At 54.0% G+C, this 21,826-nt stretch overlaps 3 protein-coding genes and 1 long non-coding RNA gene across 12 annotated transcripts in view; 1 reads left to right on the forward strand and 3 right to left on the reverse strand.

The window, feature by feature from the left end:
• The window catches only part of NPAS1 (neuronal PAS domain protein 1), a 16,945-nt gene extending 14,209 nt beyond the window's left edge, over positions 1-2,736 (forward strand). The window contains exons 6-8 of the mRNA XM_043437128.1: positions 3-453; positions 1,488-1,582; positions 2,158-2,736. Of these exons, the coding sequence (XP_043293063.1) occupies positions 3-453; positions 1,488-1,582; positions 2,158-2,621 (1,010 nt within the window). The 3' untranslated portion in view covers positions 2,622-2,736. The remainder of the gene's footprint in view (positions 1-2; positions 454-1,487; positions 1,583-2,157) is intronic.
• A 108-nt stretch (positions 2,737-2,844) lies between these two features.
• Positions 2,845-5,386, reverse strand: TMEM160 (transmembrane protein 160). The gene is made up of 3 exons (XM_043437618.1): positions 5,146-5,386; positions 3,719-3,811; positions 2,845-3,190 (listed from the first exon to the last, which is right to left on the reverse strand). Exons 1-3 carry the CDS (start codon positions 5,351-5,353, stop codon positions 2,925-2,927), a joined length of 567 nt encoding a protein of 188 aa, XP_043293553.1. The 5' UTR covers positions 5,354-5,386; the 3' UTR covers positions 2,845-2,924.
• Positions 5,387-7,679: 2,293 nt separating this feature from the next.
• Positions 7,680-13,430, reverse strand: LOC122421357. 2 transcript variants are annotated; one of them, XR_006263473.1, is made up of 3 exons: positions 13,104-13,430; positions 9,570-9,821; positions 7,680-7,923 (listed from the first exon to the last, which is right to left on the reverse strand). It is a non-coding gene; the product is annotated as an uncharacterized LOC122421357 (long non-coding RNA). The 2 variants fall into 2 exon arrangements; XR_006263472.1 differs by having other exon boundaries at positions 13,083-13,430.
• A 3,987-nt stretch (positions 13,431-17,417) lies between these two features.
• ZC3H4 (zinc finger CCCH-type containing 4) overlaps positions 17,418-21,826 on the reverse strand; it is a 38,766-nt gene continuing 34,357 nt past the window's right edge. For all 8 annotated transcript variants that reach the window (XM_043435682.1, XM_043435674.1, XM_043435675.1 and 5 more), the window contains one exon: positions 17,418-21,224. In XM_043435682.1, coding sequence (XP_043291617.1) covers positions 19,705-21,224 — 1,520 coding nt within the window. In that variant the 3' untranslated portion in view covers positions 17,418-19,704. The remainder of the gene's footprint in view (positions 21,225-21,826) is intronic.

The following is a 21,826-nucleotide window of genomic DNA, read 5'->3' on the forward strand; positions in this document are numbered from 1 at the left end:
AGTCTCAGGAATTGGGCAGGGGATGGGATTTACGGGGACTGGGGTCTCTCTGACCCAGCCTTCAAACTCCAGGGGCCTCGCTGCCAGGTTCCCTCTCGGTCTTTCTGACTTAGGTTCTCTCTGTCTCTCTCTGCCTCTCTCTGCCCTGCCTTTCTCTTCTCCCCACCATCTCACCCTTCCTGTTTCCCTGTCACCCGCCCCCTCTCGGCCCCTGTCTCCCTGTCCACCTGTCTCTCTCTCTCTCTCTGTCCATCCCACCCCACCCCATCCCTTCCGGTCTCTCCTGGTCCCTGGGCTGGGCCCAGTGCTGGACAAGGGCCAGGTGATGACCGGTTACTACCGTTGGCTGCAGCGCGCCGGGGGCTTCGTGTGGCTGCAGTCCGTGGCCACTGTGGCTGTGAGTGGGAAGAGCCCTGGAGAGCGCCATGTGCTCTGGGTCAGCTATGTGCTCAGGTGAGGGTTGCCCACCCCCCTCCTTCCCATGAGGAGCTCAGAACTCCTTCCAGAAGAATCTGCCAGCTCTTCCTACCTTTGGGTGGGAGCTCTCAGGGAGGGTTGCTAGACAAGTCTAGCGGGGTGAGGCGGTAAAAACATGAAGGGGAATGGAGTCCAGTGAGAGTGAAGGCCTGGAGGAAAAAGACCTTGCTTGCAGAAGGCAGAGGGGAAATGATGGTCTCTTTTAGGGAGAAACACAGATGCAAAGTAGCCTCAGGCCTAGGTGGATTCTGGGGTACTGGAGGGCCATGGCAGGCAATTACGAGAGGGCCAGAGCAACTGATGGAAAGAAACTAGAGGTGGGGAGGACATTCCAGGCTGAGCACAGACAAGGCTCAGAGGCCCAGCTGACTCAGCTGAAGAACCAAAGGGAGCAAGCACTCTGGGCTGGAGTAGAGTCCCCAGGAACGAAGCTGAAGATGGTGGTGGGGCACTGGGGAGCCACAAGAGGGTTTAGAGCTGGAGGCAGTCACAGTCAAATCGGCTTCGTGCAAGGACCCTCTGGCTGCCATGAAGAGGAGGTCTGTCTGTGGGACAAGACGGGCTGGGAGCCTCGGGAGTTGCCAGGCAGCACGGGTGGAGGAGTCAGGAGGGCAGGGGGCGACCACCGGGCCATCTCTGGCTTTGCGGGGTCTGGGCCTGGGTCTCTGGGAGGAGCAGCAGGTTTGGAAGGAAGATGCTGAGGTCAGATGAGCATGCGGTGCCCAAGGGGACACTTAGGGTGACATCCAGGCATCCATGGGCTGCAGAGGTTTGGCCTCAGGAGACAGGGCCAAGCTGGTCTAGAAGCCAACTTGAAGTCTGGGGTCCAATGATGAGGCCTAGGTGCCTCAGGTGGGAGGGGGTCCCCAGTCACTGCAGTGGGGGGAGGTGCCTGCACTCAGAGGGGGAGGGGAGGTCTCCACTCACAAGACTGGTGAGCAGGAGGAAGGCTCCCTTCCCGAGGCTGGGTGGCCTGGGCCCCTAGCTCCCAATTTCATGTCTTGTCCCAGCCAAGCCGAGGGGGAGCGGACACCTCTGGATGCCTTCCAGCTTCCGGCCAGTGCGGCCCGTGAGGACGCGTCCAGCCCGGAGCCAGAGCCCACAGGTGACCTCTCCTTCCAGCCTAGCCCCTGGGAGGCTCTGAGCGGCCTCTGGGCCCCGTGCGGGGTGTGGAGGCTATTTACAGTAAAAGTACAGTTCAAATTCCAGGAGTTCCCTGGATGTCCGCGGGTTAGGACTCTGGGCTCTCACTGCCACGAGCTAGGTTTAATACCCGCTTGGTGGACTAAGACCCCACAGGCCATGTGGTGTGGCACAAAATAATCATAAATAGATTCAATTCCATTTCCTTAGTCATCCTCCCCACATTTGAAGAGCTCAGCAGGAAGTCCCGTTGGACAGCCTGGGTCCAGACCTCTGACCTCTGGGGCCCGGTCATACTTTGTGGTGGGGACCAGCCCGCCCCACTGTACGGTGTTTAGCAGCATCCCTGACATCCACCCCCTCGGATCCAGGCGCATCCTCCTCCCCAAAATGCCTCCAGACTTTGCCAACTGTCCCTGAAGGGGAGACAGCGGAGACGCATGGGTCTGGTCCACGGAGCATGGCCTGTTCTACAGACGGGAAGGCTGAGGGCTGGGGATGCATAAGATGGCGCCCTTCAGAATCTTCCTCTTGCAGAGCCAGAGCCTCCAGTGGAAGGAAAGCAGCCCACCCCTCCCGAGGAGGACGAGGCCCCCCAGCCCCGGGGCAAACCCATCAAAGTGGAGCCCGTCCCCGGGGAGACAGAAGACCTGGAGGACAGTGAGGACGAGGAGCCGTCGGGCCACTTGGCCCCAACGAGGCCTGAGTTCACGTCCGTCATCCGGGCGGGGGCCCTGAAGCAGGACTTGGTGGGGCCCTGGGGCCTGGCGCCTCCTGGGGACCCCCCACCTTCCCTCCTGCACACCGGCTTCCTTCCCCCAGTCATGCGGGGCCTGTGCGGGCCGGGCACCATCCGCTACGGCCCTGCCGAGCTGGGCCTGGTGTACCCACACCTGCAGAGGCTGGGCCCGGGCCCTGCCCTCCCAGAGGCCTTCTACCCCGCCCTGGGCCTGCCCTACCCCGGGGCCCTGGGCACCAGGGTGCAGCGGAAGGGGGACTGAGGACTGGGACAGCCCTCCACGTGGCCGGACTTGGAGGATGGGTGGGGACCCCAAGGGGATGGGGGCAGGGCTCTCAGCCCCCATGAATTAAACGCCTGCTCTCACTCTGTGGCCACGGAGCTCCTCTTCTCTCCTTCCTCCTTAATTATCTCCACGTGCCCGCCTCTGCCTCTCCTCTCCCCCTGGCTCAGCATCCCCAACAAAGTAACCACCACTCGGAATCTGGAGAGCGGGAAGGGTCAGGTTTTAATGTCCCGGTCCTCCGGGCCGTGCTGGCCAGCGCCCAGCCCGGTTCCCCACGGCTCACTCAGGTGGAGGCCGGCCCGCCTCATCGGGCCCTTCGGCTGCAGCGGTTCCGTCATCCTCGGGTACCAGTTCTACGTCCAGCTCCAGCTGGCCCATGTAGAGGCCGACGGCACAAGCCCAGAGCAGGCCGGCGGCCAGCACCGCCCCCACGCCCGCGGCCGCACCCCCCACTGAGAGCTGCATGGGCCCCCGTAGCGCCGCCAGGCCCACCACGTAGGAGGCGCCGCCCCACACCACACACAGGCCGCCCAGCAGGAAGAAGCCTGTGGGACAGAGAGGGGGACTGGGGTCAGGGAGCCCGATCCTGGGGACCCAGGCGGGTCGAGGGCCCGGGGTGGCGTTAGAAAGGGGATGGGGCGCACTCAAGGGCAGGGTGAGGGTTAGTACAGAGCCAAGGTCGGGGATATGAGAGGGAATGGGGGCGGGTGGTGTGTGGCTAGGGCTTGGAGCCGGGAGGCCTGACTGAGAGCAAAGATAAGATGGGAGCGGGGGCAGCATGAGGGGCTGAGACAGGGACCCGCATCTTTGCTGAGAAGTCAGATTGGAAAGGGCAAGGACCCACAGCTCTGCCCTGAGCCAGCCCCTCTGGTGGGTCCGGTGCCCATGAGATAGGGACGAGGTGGGGAGAAGGAGGACACTCACAAATGAAGGGGAGGCACTTCTGGTGGGGGAAGCACGAGGGGTTCATTTATTCCAGGGGGTGACGGGGTGGGGCAGGACAGAGTCTAACTTGGGGTGTGTGTGGGGGGTCTACACTCCCCAGTGGAGGCAAGAGGGGGGTCTACACTCACCGTAGGCGGCCTCCCGGCCCATGTCGCTCTGCATGAAGGAGATGACCCCGATGCCTGAGGCCAGGAGGCCATTGCGGAACCAGGAGAGGAAGGCTGGGGGTGGTGGCAGGGCAGAAAAGTCAGCGTCAGCCCACAAACCCTGCTCCCAAGCCCCCAGCCCGGATAGTCAACCGAGGGGCGCCTCTTCATCTGACCACCCTGTGCGGCCCTAAATCCCCACCTTGTCCCGGTGGCCCACCTACCAAAGTCTATCTGCCCCAAACCCTCTCACGTCTCCATCTCCGAATTCCTCCCCACCCCAAACTGCAACACCAAAGATGCAAGACAGTCTACAGAGTCTAGAGGAGCATCTAGGATCAAAATTGCAGAACTTGAATCTGAGGACCTGATGCTGGGAAAGATTGAGGGCAGGAGAAGGGGGTGACAGAGGATGAAATGGTTGGATGGCATCACCGACTCAATGGACATGAGTTTGAGCAAGTTCGGGGAGATGGTGAAGGACAGGGAAGCCTGGCCGGCTGGCAGTCCCATGGGGTCGCAAAGAGTCAGACTTGATTGACCGACTGAACAACAACAACAAATCTAAGGACAGGAAGACCCCAAGAGGTCATCTGGGTCAACGTCGTTGCCACACGTGTATCCCCCATGGGCTCGCCCCGCCCCACTTCTTTCTCAGATTCCCCCAACAAATTGTTACCTCCCTACTTTCCCAGGCCTCTCTCCAGCCTCCCCTTCAGCTTTCTGAAACCTCACTGCTAGTGGGTATGCTCCTCCTCGATGTCATTCACATCCATTCAAGTCCCTGGAATGGTCCCCTAGCGGGGACTGGAAGGGTTACAATCCCCCCACCCCTGTCCCATCCTGTACCTAGACCTGCTCTCCAATCCGAACCTCCAACGCCCACGTGAAGCCCCGCCCCTACAGCCAGGGGCACCACACCCTCCAATCAGTCGAGAGTTTTTTTTCTATTGGTTGTTCCCGCTTCCAATCCGGAACTTCCCTCCTCTTCTGTGGGGCTCTACGCTCCCGCCTTATGCAGAGTGGTCCCCTAACCTGAACTGGCCCCTCCATCCAGGCCCCCTCTTACATTAAACTCCCCCGCCCACAGCCCTCTTTGGAAGGCTCTCCCATCTAGACAGCGCAGTTGGACAAGGCTACGTGTGCTGGCCCGACCAACCTCTCCAATTCCTACTGCACCCCATAAACCAGACCCAGCGTCCCATCCGCAAGCCCTTCTCCTGTGCGGACAGACTGCGCTCTTGCGCCCAGCCGCTTCCCTGCGCTTACACGGAAGCCCTTCTCCCTTCTAAGCTCGGGCCCCGTTTCCAGCAGAAATCCCGCCCCCATCCTCCACTCGTGCACGCGGGCAGGTTGGCTAGGCGGAACCCCGTCTCCCATCCAGGCTGACCCCAGCCCCAGCCCCAGACCTGTCTCATGCGCCTTCCGGAGGAGCCAGGCGTCTGCGCGGTCCAGCTCGGACACAGGCGGCGGCGAAGCCCCAGCGCGGGGGCCGTGGCCAGGGGCAAAGGACCCCCGGGCACCCCCGCTCCGGGGCCGCGGAGGCGGCAGCAGCGCCCCCCGGAAGCGGAGTCGGGCAAGGCGGGCGGCTCGAGCCCACCACCAGCCGCCTCCCATGGTTCGCACTACGGCCGCCGCGCCCCGCCCCGCCCCATGGGCCGCCCGTAGGCTGAAGTACACGTCACTCAGGCTTAGCCGCTTATCTATTGGTTAACTGCGCGCCACTCAGGACCAGTGCGCACTGTCCACTGGTCGAAATGGTGGTGATCCCTCCTCTGTCATCTGTGCCGGTATTGTGCGTCCCACCTTGCTTCGGAGATGGACTGCGAATCCCAGCGTTCATTGCATCGGGGGAAGGCCTGTCTTCAGAAGTCGGAGGCGCAATGTCTGTCGGGACTTGTAGTTTTTGTTAATAACATTAATTCTAACGGCCAAAAGAATCAAAACTCGTGGTACTTAATGTAGAACGTTTGCAAAATCTCGAAGACCCCAAAGGAGAAAGTAAAACTCATCACTGATCCCACCAATGAGAGGTTACTGGTAATATTTTGTTGTATTCCTATCCCGTCTTTTTTCTAGACGGGTGTAAAAGATTGCCTTTTGACAACTTAATTTTTTTTTCACGTAACAGTCAATAATAAACCAGTGGCATTGAGTATTTTGCCATGGCATAATTTTTTTAATTTAAAAACATTATTTATTTTGAACACATTACAAGATGCAGGTTACAAAGTGCATCAAATGAAAAGAAACACACAGTACTTCCGTGGGGGTCTAGTGGTTAAGAATCCGCGTTGCAATGCAGGGGACGCAGATCCGATCCCTGGTCAGGGAATGAGATACCACATGCCACAACTAAGACCTCTTGCAGCCAAGTAAATTTAAAAGAATAGAAAAAAGAAAATAATGAGTTTGTGGCAGTCAGCCGCTAAGATGACCCCAGTGATCTTCACATTTTGAATACAGTCACTCCCCACATCAAATCAGGACTGGTCTGTGTGACCAGTTGAATGCTGTGGAAGTGACAGTGTGACTTCCAAGAATGGATCTTTAAGGTCCTCTATGACTTCCACCTTGTTCTCTTGAATCACCTTTTCTGTGGGAAACCGGCTCCTACATTGTGAGGATACTCAAGCAGCCTTGTGGAGGCTCACGTGGAGAGGAACTGAGGCTCCCTGCAAACAGCCAGCAACAGCATGCCAGCCACACAAGTGAACTTAACTGGAAGGGAACCCTCCACCCCCCGTCAAATCTTTGGGTGATCCTGGCCCCAGCCCAAGGTCATGAGAGATCCTGAGCCCGAGACACCCAGTTAAGTCACTTCTGTAGGAGTCCTTTTTTTTTCCTTATCACATATGTGGGATCTTAGTTCCCCAATCAGGGACTGAACTTGTGCCTGCTGCATTGGAAGCAGGGAGTCTTAACCACTAGACCACCTGGGAATTCCCCAGATGTTTTAAATGAGCATCTAGTGATGTCTCTCTCAACTTAAACCCTCCCATGAAGGGGAAGACCTTCCACAGCTTTCCATTGCCCACCCACCCCCCCACCAAAACCATGACTACAAGACCTGCTAGTCCAGGCCCCTATTGCCCTCTGCTCTTTCAACTCCCACCGGGAAGAGCTTGGATTTTATGGAGGGAGAAGCAGACTGGGGGTTAAACTTGGGGAGGGAGTTCAAATAGGCTGATAGTCTAAAAGATAGTCTGCCTGCTGGCAGTGAATACTAAGCATTAAAAGGGCTTAAATGGGAACTGAAAATATTTGAAACACATTATTCACATTCTTGGCTGGTGAGATGGTTTAGGCAGATTGAGAGAGGGGGAAAAATTAAATACCACAAACGGACAGAGCAGAGAAAACAAATCCTTTTTAAAGAGACAGAGCTGGCCAGTGGCCTCTGCACTTGTGATTAGATCAGTGGTTCTAATACGAATTGTCCAGGAACTTTGTTAAGATAAACATTAATGCTCCAGCCCCATTCTGGAGCCATGCCATCAGGACCTGTGGATCAGAGGGTGGGACCAGGCACTGGTGGCCTTTTACAGTGAATATATTAATATTTATATTCACCACAAGAAAAGAAGTGATAATTATGTGATGCAGTGGAGGTGCTCCAAACTGTGGTAGTAATCAGACTGCAATGTGTAATTGTAAGTACAGATCATTGTGTATGAAATTATAATAGTTACAATGCAATCTCATACAGTGTTCTATGTCAATTATAGCTCCATTAAAAAAATATATATATAGCTCCATTTAAAATATATATATATATATATTTTTTTTTTTTTTGCTGCACCACTCAGCTTTCAGGAATTTAGTTCCTGGACCAGGGATCAAACCCAGGCTCTCCTCGGTAGAGTCCTAACTACTGGAGCACCAGGAATTCTTTTAAAAATTTTTTAAAAATAATTTTATTTATTTATTTTTGACTGTGCTGGGTCTTTGCCGCTCCTCGGGCTTTTTCTTGAGTTGTGGTGCTCAAGCTTTTCACTGTGGTGGCTTCTCTTGTTGCAGAGCACAAACTCAGGGCATGAGGGCTCGGTAGTTGTAGCTCCCCGGCTCCAGAGCACAGGCTCAATAGTTGTGGCTCCTGGTCTTAGTGCTCCGCAGCACGTTGGATCAAACCCATGTCCCCTGCATTGACAGGCAGAGTTCTTTACCCCTGAGCTACCAGGGAAACCCTAAAATTTGTTTTAAAAGAATAAATTTGTATCAAGAACTGATTAGACGTCAGGGACTGTTCCAACATCTCTGGACACAATAGTAAATTCAATGAACCAAAGATAAACAAGAGATAAAGAATCAACTTTGGTGGCAGGCCATTTCAGAACACGGAGGCGGATCACAATGTCATGTTGTGAAACCCACAGATCAGCCACTTATTCAGGTTGTCCTTGAACAAGATTTCAATATTTTGTCCAATCAGGTGTTCACGGCTCATCTCTCACCCTCTGTTTGGCTCTGAGCAAACTTAAGTCCAGCTTCTCTTCTCCCCACTGACCCTCAAATGTAGTTTCCCTCACCTCCTGAGGACTGAAAAGTGGGACGGGCCCCCTTGTCAGCTTCTCCTGAGAACCGCTGACCCCAAGAAGACACACTTCCTGAGTGTTTTGCCAACCACGGTGGTTACTTTTCCTCAACTAATCAACTTCCCGTTTATGGGGAACCCCTCAGCCCAGACAGGCAAAGCCTTTTTCTGTTTGATTTTGAGAAGCTTGCATATTTCTGAGCTCACAGCATTCTCCTTACTGCAAGTGGGCTTTTTGCATAAAGTTATCTCAGTCCAGAGTTGTTTTTATTTGACATCTCCATAAAGTTCTCTGGCATTCTTCATTTGGCTACTTCCTGGTTTTTTAATTGCTCTTGGGAAGGTTATCTGATTTTTCTGTTAATTTCCTCATTGGTTACTGCTGGTATATAGAATTTTTCTTAACTAAATGGCATCTCTCCACATTACATCCTCCCACACCTAGGTATTATCTTCCTTGTAAAAATAACTTCAAGGATGTATTCCAGAAAGTGAAGAGGTAAATCCAGAGAAGAGGAGGCGGTGGGTTGTAAGAGTTTTCTACATGAGGGATTAGGTCTCCCTGTGACAACAATCTGAATAACTTGTTTTATAAGATTCTGGATAATCTTTTTTTTTTTTCCTATCTTTTGGCCATGGGGAATCTTAGTTCCCCAACCAGGGATCAAACCCCACCCCCTCTGCAGTAGAAGTGCAGTGTCTTAACCACCGACTGCCAGGAAAATCCCTACGAGATTCTGCATAATACTTATTTTCTTCTTCCCATTTTGGGGGGATTTTTCAAAAGATTTTACTGTGAAGATTGCTTTTGTAAGCTGGGGTGGCTGAGTGGGAGGGCAGAAGTGTCACTTGGGTTTCTTTCCCCCAGCTTTATTGAGATATAATTAGCGTATAAGTTTGTGTTTAAGCTGCACAAAGTGATAAGTCAATATGCAATATATATTGAGAAGTGAGTACCTCATTATAAGGTTAGCTAACAGCTCCTTCACTTCACATGGGTGCCATTGTTTTTTTAATGTGTGATGAGACCATTTAAGGTCTACTTTCCTGGGACTTCCCTGGTGGTCCAGTGGTTAAGATTCCTCACTCCCAGTGCAGAGGGGCCCAGGTTCAAGCCCTAGTCAGGGAACTAGATCCCACATGCCAACACTAAAGATCCCGCATGCCACAACAAAAATCAAAGATGCTGTGTGCCACAACTAAGACCTGGTGCAGCCAAAGAAGTAGATATTTTTTTAAAAAAATCTACCATCTTAGCAATCTTCAAGTGTATGATACAGCGCTGTTACCTGGACTCACCATGCATTAGATCCCCAGAACACTTTCATCTTCCACCGGAAGTTTGTGCCCATTGAAGACCTTCACCTGTTTCCCAAGAAACGTCATTCTGAAAGCAGAACTGTCAGGGCAGGCCAAGCCACAGGATCATCTGGGGCCCTTCCCAGTGTCCCCAGAGCTCTTCTGTTCCCTACGGCTTCAGTGTCCTATGCCTCTCCGAACCTGGTTATCCCTGGGTGGACACTGACCTTCCGTCCACTTCTGGTGAAGCGGCTGTTGGGGTAAGAGATGTGAGGAGATGAGATGGAGGGGTTTGAAGGCTCTGGATGGGATCTCTATTCTCCCTGCCCCTCAGACCCCGATGAATTGTTCATCCATCTCTCTGCCGAAAGCAACTCCCCTTTCTAACCTCATGTCTATGCCACCAAACTGCCCCTCCCTCCACCTTTGTGTCTTCCTCTGGGATTCTTGGGGGTCCCCTCACACAGTCCCTTCCTTTCCCTTCCACTTCCTTGGCCTCCAACCCACCAAGGGTCAAGACTCTCCTTTAGTGTCTCCATGCTCACCCTCAGTTGATCAGTCATGTCCGACTCCTTGCAAACCCTTGGACTGTAGCCCACCAGGCTCCTCTGTCCGTGGAATTCTCCAGGCGAGAATACTGGAGTGAGTTGCCATTTCCTTCTCCAGGGATATTCCCAACTCAGAGATTGAACTCAAGTAGCCTGTGTCTCTTGCATTGGAAGGGGGATTCTTTACCACTGAGCCACTGGGGGCATCACCACTCACCTGAGAAATTATCCTGCTACATTGATTTGGTTAGAACAAGAGACGTTTTCTGCCACTTGCTAGAAAATTGTCATTAGTTTACAAACCTATGATTTCCATGTAAATGAGACCCCTTTAGTTGTGATGTCCTTGTTCAGTGAGAAAACTGCATAACCGTACAAGGCAATCCTATGTCCTATACCTCTGGCAGGAGATCAGAGAGCTGTGTCTTTCCGGGACACCCATGCATCCACTCACTCCCTCTCCAGGCTTTCCTTTGGGGCTCATCTCCCACAAGATATGGTCTGTGCTTTTGGCACTTAGATGCCCGCTGGCATGGAGCACTGGCTATTTGTCTTAACAAGGCCCTTTATGATCAGATCTGCATAAGGTATATGAGAAGCACAGACAGAAGACTGGATAAAATGAGCTGTGTCAGGAAGAAAAAAGTGAAGTAGAGTTCCTTCCAGGGAAGACTCAGAGCCGGCTCTGATAATTCCTGGGACATGCTGGGAAGAAAGGGAGGGTTAAGCAAGGCTTGGGGGAAGGAGTCATCTCCCCCTCTCCTCCACCAGCTTGCCCCATCTCCTCGTCACTGCTGAGCCTCCTCGATAGCTGGGTTGTGACTCTGAGGACACAACGAGGTGAGGGCTGGGTCCCCCGCAAGAGTGAAGGCCCATACAGCAGAAGGCTTCACAGTGCCCCTCAAAGACAGCCCCAGGACATGAAGAAGACAGTCGGAGTGTCTTAGACCCATGCTTGCTCCTATGCCTTCCTCTCTATATCTGGGGCTAGAAGCCTGCAAACTATTTCTCTGTCTCCTTTGCCAGCTGATTTCCTGTTCGTTTCTGGCAGTTGGAAGGCAGTAAAAAATAAAAACTGGAAGAGGTAATGGGACAATCGACTCCAGTATCCTTGCCTAGAGAATTTCATAGACAGAGCCTTGTGGGCTATAGTCCGTGGGGTCACACAGAGACGGACATGACTGAAGTGACTTGGTGCACACACACACACACACACACACACACACACACAGAAGTTCTTTCCCCATGACTGAAGTGACTTGGTGCACACACACACACACACACACACACACACACACACACACACACACACACACACACACACACACACACAGAAGTTCTTTCCCCCTGGCTTTTGGCAGTGCCCTGAGAGGGCTGCCAAGCTGAGACTTCAGGGGTCCAGCCTAGTTCCTCCTTCAGCAGTACAGCAGTCTCTAGGTGACACCACAGTACAGGATCTTGGTTCCCTGATCAGGGATTGAACCCAAGCCCTCAGCAGTGAGAGCATGGAGTCCCAACCACTTGACCGCCAGGGAACTCCCTACCCCATCATTTTCTTGTCACGCCGACCCTAGGAATTCTGGCAGCTTCCTGCAACTACCAATCAGTGGTAACCTGATTATGCCTCTTTTACCCTCCAGCCTTTGCAGCCTCTTGGTGTCCAATTCCCTAATTATATTTCCTCTAGCTTAAATGCCTGGAGTGGTTTCAGTTTTCCTGATCCTTGATTCCTTGATCAGATACTGATCAAGAGGGAAGGAAGAGCCTTACTCTGGATTTCTCTGACAACCCTGGCGTCTCTTCCTTGGAGCCGCTCTCTCCAAGGTGACTCTGGAGCCAGACTGTCTGTATTTGGAGCCTGACTTTGTCACTCAGTAGCTATCGATATAGGACAAGTTGCTCAGTCTTCCTGGGCCTCAGATTCCTTATCTGTGAAATGGGAACATAATAAGACCGACTTCTTGGAGCTGTGAAAATTTTTCAATACATGCAAAGCCACCCAGCCCAGAGCCTGCCTCACGTGCTGTGTGTGTGTGTGTGTGTTAGCGGTTATTGTTTTAGTACATGTCATAGGGTGTGAGGCCTTAAAATGATTTTGGCTGTCTGTTCTAGTCTGATGGTGGCCCCAGGTAAGTTAATTTCCTTTCTGGCTTTCCTCCTTTCCCTATAAAGTGAGGGTTTAGCATGGAATGTGTGTGTGTGATAGTCACTCGGTCGTGTCCGACTTTTTGTGACCCCACAGACTGCAGCCTGCCAGGCTCCTCTGTCCATGGAATTCTCCAGGCAAGAATACTGGAGTGGGGTGCCATTTCCTTCTCCAGGGGATCTTCCTGACTCAGGGATCGAACTCCGGTCTCCTGCATTGCAGGTGGATTCTTTACCACTGAGCCACCGGGGAAGCCCCAGACTTAACTAATGTACGAACCAAAAAAGAAAATTCAGCGCCCCAGTTGCACTGGCCACAGTTTCGGTGCTCAGTGGCCACATGTGCCCAGTGGCTGCCATATCGGACGACACAGAGAGAGAGCATTTTCATCACCGTGGAACAGTCTAGGGGGCAGTGCTGGTTGAGAGAATAAGACCCGGAGAATGAGATGTCATGGTATTTAAAGTTCGAAGAGAAGCCTAAAGGTAAGGGGGAGGGAAGGGAGCGGGAAGTTGACAGGAAGTACCTAAAATTGACGTATCTTGAGAGAAACAGAGTAACCACCAGAAGAAATAAAGAATGCGAAAGTTTTTGCCTTTCACTGCGCTACTGGAGATACTCTAGAAGGGATACGGTGGGTGCTATGAACTGAATTGTCTTCCAAAAATGGATATGCTGAAGCCCTAACTTTTAAGGAAGTAATTAAGGTTTAATAAAGTCATAAAGTGGGGCCCTGATCCAATAGGATTAGGGTCTTTAGATGAGATGCCAGTTTTTCCCCCTCTCTCCGCCCAACCAACCCTCATCCCTGGGTCCCACCTTCCGCCCCTGTCAGCTCACTCATTGGCTGGAGCAGGCGGTAGGGGCGTGGCCTCCACGCAAACCCGGTGGCGTATTTCCAGACGCTGCAACTCAGATCTTAAGACAATGACGCTCCCTGCAGCGAGGGATCCAGGCCACCACACCTCATCAGCTGGCGATGTAGCCCCTGGCACGGCACCTGCAAACAATGAGGGATGCCTGGGAGCACTGGGGCTGGAGGGCTGGGGCTGACGTGGACAACAGGAGTGCTGGGTCCCCCAAGTATTTCCAACTCGCCGCCTCCTGGACATACAGTGGAAATACACCTCCTGATGCCCTTGAAAAAGCTGGCTTAAAACTCAACATTCAAAAAACTAAGATTATGGTCCCATCACTTCATGGCAAATAGATGGGGAAACTGGAAACAGTGACAGACTTAATTTTCTTGGGCTCCAAAAATCACTTCAGATGGTGACTGCAGCCATGAAATTAAAAGAGGCTTGCTCCTTGAAAGAAAAGCTATGACCAACCTAGACAGCATATTAAAAAGCAAAGACATTACTTTGCTGACAAAGCTCTGTCTAGTCAAAGCAATGGTTTTTCCAGTAGTCATGTATGGATGTGAGAGTTGGACCATAAAGAAAGCTGAGCACCAAAGAATTGATGCTTCTGAACTGTGATGTTGGAGAAGACTCTTGAGTGTCCCTTGGACTGCAAGGAGATCAAACCAGTCAATCCTAAAGGAAATCAGTCCTGAATATTCATTGGAAGGACTGATGCTGAAGCTGAAACTCCAATACTTTGGCCACTTGATGCGAAGAACTGACTCACTGGAAAAGACCCTGATGCTGGGAAAGATTGAAAGCAGGAGGAGAAGGGGATGACAAAGGATGAGATGGTTAGATGGCATCACCGACTCGATGGATATGAGTTTGAGCAAGGTTCGGGAGTTGGTGATGGACAGGGAAGCCTGGTGTGCTGCAGTCCATGGGGTCACAATGAGTCAGACATGACTGAGCAACTGAACTGAACTGACTGATGCCCTTGAAGTGAGGCTTGCTTCCGGACTTGCTTAGCTAAGCAAACAGCAGAACTGAAGTCCTTGACTGTGGGGAAGAAGCACTTAAGAGCTGGTGGGCTCTTCTCCATCTCTTTCACCATTGCCAATTTGTCCCAGGGGTGGTGCTTCAGCCAATGTGGGTCCCTGGGTGACTGTGACAAGCAGAGTCCCCTACTGACCCATGGATGAGCCACTGAGATCTGGGAGTCATTACCCAGTGGCTCAGCAGTAAAGAATCTGCCTGCAATGCAGGAGACCTGGGTTCGATCTCTGAGTTGGAAAGATCTCCTGGAGAAAGGAACAGCTACCCACTCCAGTACTCTTGCCTGGGAAGTCCCATGGGCAGAGGAGCCTGGGGGGCTGCAGTCCATGGGGTTGCAAAAAGTTGGACACAACTGAGCAACTAAACAGCAACTTGAACATAAGCTCTTCTCTGCCCATATCTGGAACACAGCCTTCAAGGCTCTCCAAGACCTGCCAACCTCCCAAGCCCCAGGTGCCATCTTCCTTCTCTTTGCAGACTTCACTCCAGTCAATGGGTCATCCCTGTTAAGAGCCTGGTGCTGACCACAGGATCTGGTCCGGAGAAGGTCCATGCCCTAAACATTTGAATGATGCCTGTATCACCGCTGCGGCTTCCAACTCCTGCACCGTCTTCCCCCTGCATGAGCCCCACAGGTGTCTGCATGTTCACCTTCCAAGTAGTCACGTGCTTAGCCAAGGATGCTGGATCTTTGACATCTAAGAACCAGATGTGAGACCTCTATTGCCCTCTTGCTGTGGACCAAGGTAAGGAGGAGCACACAATCTGAGCCTGCCAAAGTGGCTGAGAGCAAGCCTGAGGGACTTCTGGGAAGCAGTTCCTCGCCCCTTGTTGCTCACTCGGTAAGTCGTGTTCAACTCTTTGCGACCCCATGAACTGCAGCACATCATGCTTCCCTCTCCTTCACCATCTCCTGGAGTTTGCTCAAAGTCATGTCCAGTGATTCTATGATGCCATCCAACTATCTCATCGTCTGTCATCCCCCTTGCCTCCTGCTCTCAACCCTTCCCAGCATCAGGGTCTTTTCCAATGAGTCAGCTCTTCAAATTAGGTGGCCAAAATATTGGAACTTCAGCTTCAGCATCAATCCGTCCATTGAATAGGGTTGATTTCCTTTAGGATTGACTGGTTTGATTATCTTGCAGTCCAAGGGACACTCAAGAGTCTCCTTTAGCATCACAATTTGAAAGCATCAGTTCTTCGGCACACAGCCTTCTTTATGGTCCAACTCTCACAGCCATACATGACTACTGGAAAAACCACAGCTTTGACTAGATGGACCTTTGTCAGCAAAGTGATGTCTCTGCTTTTTAATACACCGTCTAGGTTGGTCATAGCTTTCCTTCCAAGGAGTGTCTTTTAATTTCATGGCTGCATTCACCATCTGCAGTGGTTTTGGAACCCAAGAAAATAACATCTGTCACTGTTTCCACTTTTCCCCCATCTGTTAGCCATGAAGTGATGGGAATGGATGCCATGATCTTTGTTTTTTGTTGAGTTTTAAGCCAGCTTTTCCACTTCTCCTTTTTCACCCTCACGGGAGGCTCTTTAGTTCCTTTGCTCTCTGCCATTAGAGTGGTAAAATCTGCCTTCTGAGGTCGTTGATACATCTGGAAATCTTGAGTCCAGCTTGTGTTTCATCCTGCCCTGCATTTCATATGATGTGCTCTGCATATAACTTAGGTAAGCAAGGTGACAATCAGCATACATCTTTGTCATACTCCTTTCTCAATTTTGAACCTGGCTCATAGATACATGGGAAGGTTCTTTTCTGCTTCTTTGCTTGGCTGCATGAGGAGGTAAAGGCTGGAAGACCCTCTAGCCATCTTGCCATCACAAGGGGTGCTGCCGTCCCAGACCAGCAGTGTGGAAGAGAGGCTGAACCTGGGTGAATTCAGAGTTCACTTGGACTTTACCACACCTGGACCTGCCCTACCAACCCTCTTACGTGGGATGATGGGCTCCTGCCTGTTGAAGGTAGCTGAGGGGGAGTCCTGAGTTCCAGGTGATATCGGCCATACTCGACGTGAATGAATTAGAAGCACTTCAAATATTGGGCCCCAGATTTATTTATTTTTGGCTGTGCTGGTTCTTCATTGCTATATGGGCTTTTCTCCATTTGCAGCGAGCAGGGACTCCTCTCTAGTTTCAGTGCATGGGCTTCTCATTGCAGTGGCCTTTCTCGTTGTGGAGCACAGGTTCTGGGGCTCTAGGGCACTTGGACTTCAGTAGTTGCAACTCCTGGGCTGTAGAGCACAGTCTTAGTAATTTGTGGTGCATGGGCTTAGCTACTCCTTGGCATGTGGGATTTTCCTGGATTGGGGATTGAACCGGTATCTCCTGGGTTGACAGGCAGAGTCTTTACCACTGAGCCACCAGGAAGCCCCCAAAAGTTTGATTTTAGCTGAGTAAGACTCATGTCACACTTCTGACTCCCAGAATTGTAAGGTATCAAGTTCCTGTTTTGTTGTTTTTCTTTCACCAAGTTTCTGATTTAAATCACTTGGCTTGTATAATTTATATGGCAGTCATGAAAAACTAAGAGAGGCCCATCAAAGCACAGAAACCAAATTAAATCCCGAGAAGACACGGCTACCCTCCAGGCCAAGTCCTGCTCCCGTCTCTCCCTAGCAAAGCATGGATTTCTCAGGGCAGACCCCAGGTTAGCAAGAGAGGAGTGTCTGAGTCTACTAAAGTCCACAGTTGTGGAGGCTGGAAGTCCAAGGTCAAGTGGCAGCTGATTCAGTGTTGGGCGAAGACCCTCTTGCCAGATGGCTGTCTTCACACCACACCTTAACACAATGGAAGGGGTAAGGATCCTCTGTGGCGTTTCCTTTAAAACGGCACTAATCCCTTTCACAAAGGCTTCATCCTCCTGACCTCATCACCTCCCAAAGGCCCCACCTCCAAACCCTGTTGTCTTGGGCGAACAGGTTTCCACAGGGGAATTTTGAGGCGACACAAACGTTCAATCTACAGCAGTTAGGGCCGCTGTTTAAGCCAGCCCCATGGTCCTGAGGTCATCTCTGGCCTCTTCTGTGATCCGCGTGGGTCAGCGATGTCCGGAGCTGGAGCCGGGGGAAACAGAGTCTGTCTGGAGGTGCCATCCCCACAGCGTCACTGTGAACGCCACCCTGGGACTGACGGGCCACTGAGGACAGACCCTGGTTTCAAGGCTGCGCCCCCCACCTCCTTGTCATTTCTGGGGCAAGGGGAGCTGGGGGCAGCACAGAGAGACAAGATCCGTAGATTAGTTGTTTTGTTTTTTTTTTTAAAATAACTGCATCCTTTAATGGCAGTAATACAATTATTGGATTAAGAGACCACAGGAGAAAGGACAGGTGGTGTTTCTGGAAGACAGATATGGAGTACAAAAAGGGGTGGAATAGAGTCATGCGACGATCATTGTAAAAATACAGTACGTTATATACATATTTGCACCGTCAACTTTCAACTCTGAAATAGTATTTACACTTTTGTTACAATCCTGGTTAGAGAACAATTTATTTTTTTCCTTTAAAAGCTCGGCCTGATGGCAAATGAAAATTTTGGGTGAATTCATAGTCCCATGAGGTTCTTAGGCTGAATATTCCAAGAGGAGGGTTCCAGCTTCTATTTCATCCACAGATTACAGTTTTAAAAAAGTATTTCATTTTGCTTCTACAAAAGAAAATTCTCAAAGGAGGGGAAAAAAAAACCAAACAACCCAACACCCAACCACAGCCACACTGTGTATTCTTTCTTATATTACAAACACCAGGGGCTGCAGCCCTCTGCTTCGAGGCCAACACTGGTGGCTGAAGAAAAATCTCATTAATGATTGTTTAAAAAAAAAAAAAAATCAGAAAAAGACACAAAGACAAACCAAACCACCCTGATCATGGCGCACTGACCCTCTGGGGGTGCCTCCCCGGCCCTTGCTTCTGGCACCAAACTCTGTATGACTATTCCTTTTCTGGGGGAGGGGGTGTGGGACCTTCTTTAACCTCCCACCCCAAGGAGGTGGGAGGGGTGACCCTCTGGCTGGCTGGGACACCAGGCTTCCTCATCATTAGCAGGAAGTCAGGGCCCTTAAGCGAGGTTGCGGAGATGGCAGGATGAGAGAGGCAGCAGACAGCGGGTGGGTGCGGACACACAGGCTGTGTCCAGCTCCCCTGAGGTCACAGCGCCCGCCTCTTGTGGGCTCTGTGGCCAGGACGGGAGCTCCGCCAGGGTCCTGGGGGTGGTGAGAGCCCAGGGCAGCCCTGGCGGCTCCCTTCCCGGCTCAGCCGGAGGGACGAGAGCAGGACACAGGCTGTGGGGTCCCTACCCTGCTCACAGCGGGGGTCGGGTCACCCTCCTGGCCCTGGCCAGCTCCCCACCGTGTCCTCAGGCCCCCTTCCTGAATGTGACCATAAAGCCAACACTGCATGTGCCCTGAACCCACGCCCCCTTTGGCTTGGAAGAAAACCAAACACACCGAAACCACGGGCGCTGAAGGTATGCTGAGGGGGTGTGGCGAGAGGGCGACACTTTGCCGACCACCACCCGGGCTCCCCCCGTCGGGGGCGTGGTGGCACGGCCATGCCACGGATCCTTGAGCTGTCCTCAGAGGGGCTGGGGCCCAGGACAGAGCCCGGCACGCGGGGAGAAAGGCGTGGCCATGACGGGACAGGGGCTAATACTGACGGAAAGCACGCGGTCTGCGGGGCCACCGCCCCGCACCAGCCGACTCCAGGTCCATCTCTCACCCCAGAGTCTTCTGCCGCAGGCTGGAGGGTTTCGGGTTCACGGGTGAACTCTGGACGGAGGGGGGCGGGGGCGGGGGGGACCCTGCAGGTGAATCCAGACGAGACAGCAGTGGGAAAGGACTTTGTTTCTCCTGGCCCAGGCAGCTTCCAAAGGCTCTTCTTTTCTTTCTTGATACCTCCTCGCTTCCACTGGCCCCTGAAGTGGGTCATCATGGCCTGCACACTGCAGAGGAGACGCAGAAATGCCTAGACCTGCTTCCACGCAGGGCCTGCCCACCGTCTCGGCTCCAGCTCTTCTTGCTCATGCAACGGTTGGTGCCTTCTTGACTCCTGCTGCTCCCTTCCTCCTGGGGGGTGGGGTGGGGCGGGGTGGGGCAGGAGGAGGAGGAGGGGCCCAGCTTTGCCCAGAAAACCCACCAGACCCCCAGCTGCCAGACTGGGGCCCCAGCCTTTAAGGGAGTCCCTGAAAATTGGGCCCAGCCAGGCCAGGCAGAGTGCCAGCTGGGCTGAAGCCCAGGGGACTCGCCACTGTTCACATGCACATGGGGGTTTTGTCGGCGGGCACCCAGCAGTCCCGCAGCACTGACGGGAAGTTAGCGATGGTTATGTACAATTCATGTGTTATACAGAAGATACTACTTAAAAAAAAAAAGAGAGAGAGGAAAAAAGAAAACAGAATAGGAAGAAAGAAAAGAAAGAACACCCAAACCCCCTCCCCCCTCCCCCCAAGCCCCAACTCTGGTCGCTGCCCTTAAATATTGCCCTGGGAAGGGTGGGGTGTGGGGAGCGCTGGACTCCGGCTTAACACTACTGGCAGAAGGGGGAGGCGGTGGGGTCGAAGCCTTTAAACACATCTTTCAGGGACCCAGCGTCCTGCTCACCCTCTTGGGCTGGGCTGTTGCCAGCAAATGGGCTTCCGGAGCCCGTCTTAGGTGCCGGTTTCACGGTCCCGAAGAGGGTGGGCACGGGCAGGTTGTGCACGCCGGGCTGGGGTAGGCTGCCCTCTGCTGACGGGGCACCCACGGCGGCAGCGGGGGCCGCGGCGGCCTTGGGCCGGGGCCGATTGTAACTGTTGTATCTGTCCGTGGCCGTGGCCCCGTCGGCCCCAGGCTTCCCGGACTCGGGCTGTTCCAGGGCAGACTTGCGGACAAACGGGGGCTCCTTGGCCTTGGCGGCAGCGGAGCTCCTGCCGTTGCCCTCAGGGCCCTTGGGCTGGGTGCCCGCGTCGGCGGCCGACTCTGCAGCTTTGCCCCCCGCGTTGGGAGTCCTGGGGTCGTAGAGGCTGATGCCGCTCAGCACGCTGCTCTGGCCGCCCCCGCCACCCTGGCCCAGGCCGCCAGCTGCCAGCACGCGGGGGTCGTAGGGGGCAGTGGCCGGTGGAGAGGACTCCCCGCTGGGGCTGGCGGTTGGAGAGGGGACCTCGGCGGGGCCGGGTTTGGCCGCCCGGGAGGAGGCAGTGGCGGAGTCTGTGGGTTTCTGCAGCCGGGGGTCGGTGGGTGTCTTCCGTACTCGGGGGTCACTGGGCTTGTCGCCGGAGCCAGGGGTGGCCAAGGGGCCGGTGACGTTGACAGTCTTGAGGATGCGAGAGAGGAGCTCAAAGTCAGGCAGGCTGGAGCCAGCCGCGCCGGCATCTGTGGAGTTGCCCGCACGCTGCCGGGGATTGGGGGGCCCCGAGGTGGCGGCGCGGTGCAGCCTGGGATCCAGCGCCGGCAGAGACTGCAGGGCGGCAGGCACGGGGGGCGCCGCCTCCTGCTTGGGCAGGGGCAGCGGGATCAGGTCCTCGGGGCTCCAGAGCACAGTGCGGGCGAAGCTGGGCCGGCTCAGGGTCACGGCCTTCTTGATGTGGCTGAACTGCTGCAGCTGTGACCGCGGGTCCCGTAGCGGGTGCCCAGGGAGTGGCTCCAAGGGAATGTTGACGGCCTTCTCCCGAAGGGCCCGCTCCCCTTCCTCTTCTTCTGCCGGGGGTGGCCCAGACCCCTTGGAGCCCCCGGGACCAGCAGGGCTGGAATGCAAGCCGCCGTCGGGCTTGGAGCTGGGTAGGGAGCGAGCCAGTCGCGGGTCAGAGGGTCCAGTGTCACCTGGGCCTGACCCGCTGGAAGCCTCAGCATGGCGGGAGAGCCTGGGGTCCCGGCTGAGGCGGGGGTCAGCCAGTCGGCCTCCTGTGGGGTGTCCCTTCTGGAGGCGGGGGTCCCCCAGCCCACTGCTGCTCAGCTCCCCAACAGAAGCCTGGGGCCGGCTGGACGTCTGCTGCCTCAGCGTCTTCAGGATGGAGGTGACACTGCTCCCACCTTCATCCTCGTCGCTTGAGTACCAGTTTCCAGTGTCACCTGCGAGCAAGCAGACAGCAGCAGGGAGATGGTGAGTGGTCACCACACCTGCCACCAGCCCTCTTGGATCCCTTGGTAGCCTACTCCCCACCTCTTCTCTCTCAGAACCTCTACTTCTCTCGCTTAAAACACCCACTGCTCACCTTCCCCACCACCACAGAATGGCACGAAGAGCCAGGGAGCGCAGGCGGGCCAAGCACGGAGCCCGGCAGGTCTCTGGCTGTCGTGGATGGACCCTTCCCTGTGTACCGGCACCGAGCTAAGGGCTTTGCCTTATTTGCCACAACCACCCAGGATACAGCGCTGTCACCATGCCCATTTGACAGATGAGAAAACAGAGGCACCGACAAAGCGCCCCAAGGTCGGGGACAAAGCCAGGCCTAAGCTCAAACTCCAAGCCCCAGGCTCCAGCGCTGCCTCCTCACCTCCTGGGCAGACTCAGACCCCCCCACAGCAGGCCCGGCTCCGAGTACCTGTGAGCAGCAGCCGCTGCCTGGGCTCTCACTGAGCTTGGGCTCCCAGACCCGTGCCTCCCAGACCCCTCACAGTGCTCCCACGCCCCAGGGCAGGCAGTCACCAGCTGGAAAGAGGCGGGGCCAGGT

The sequence above is a fragment of the Cervus canadensis genome, chromosome 18, assembly GCF_019320065.1.
Source record: "Cervus canadensis isolate Bull #8, Minnesota chromosome 18, ASM1932006v1, whole genome shotgun sequence".
Lineage (NCBI taxonomy): Eukaryota > Metazoa > Chordata > Mammalia > Artiodactyla > Cervidae > Cervus > Cervus canadensis.

What these genes read in the sequence shown, in the direction of transcription:
- TMEM160 (XM_043437618.1), bottom strand. Translation starts at nt 5,353, where the DNA reads ATGGGAGGCGGCTGGTGGTGGGCTCGAGCCGCCCGCCTTGCCCGACTC. An exon ending in CCGGAAGGCGCATGAGACAG is followed by an intron (nt 3,812 to 5,145) that starts GTCTGGGGCTGG and finishes CACCACCCCCAG; the next exon opens with CCTTCCTCTCCTGGTTCCGC. An exon ending in GGGCCGGGAGGCCGCCTACG is followed by an intron (nt 3,191 to 3,718) that starts GTGAGTGTAGAC and finishes TCTGTCCCACAG; the next exon opens with GCTTCTTCCTGCTGGGCGGC.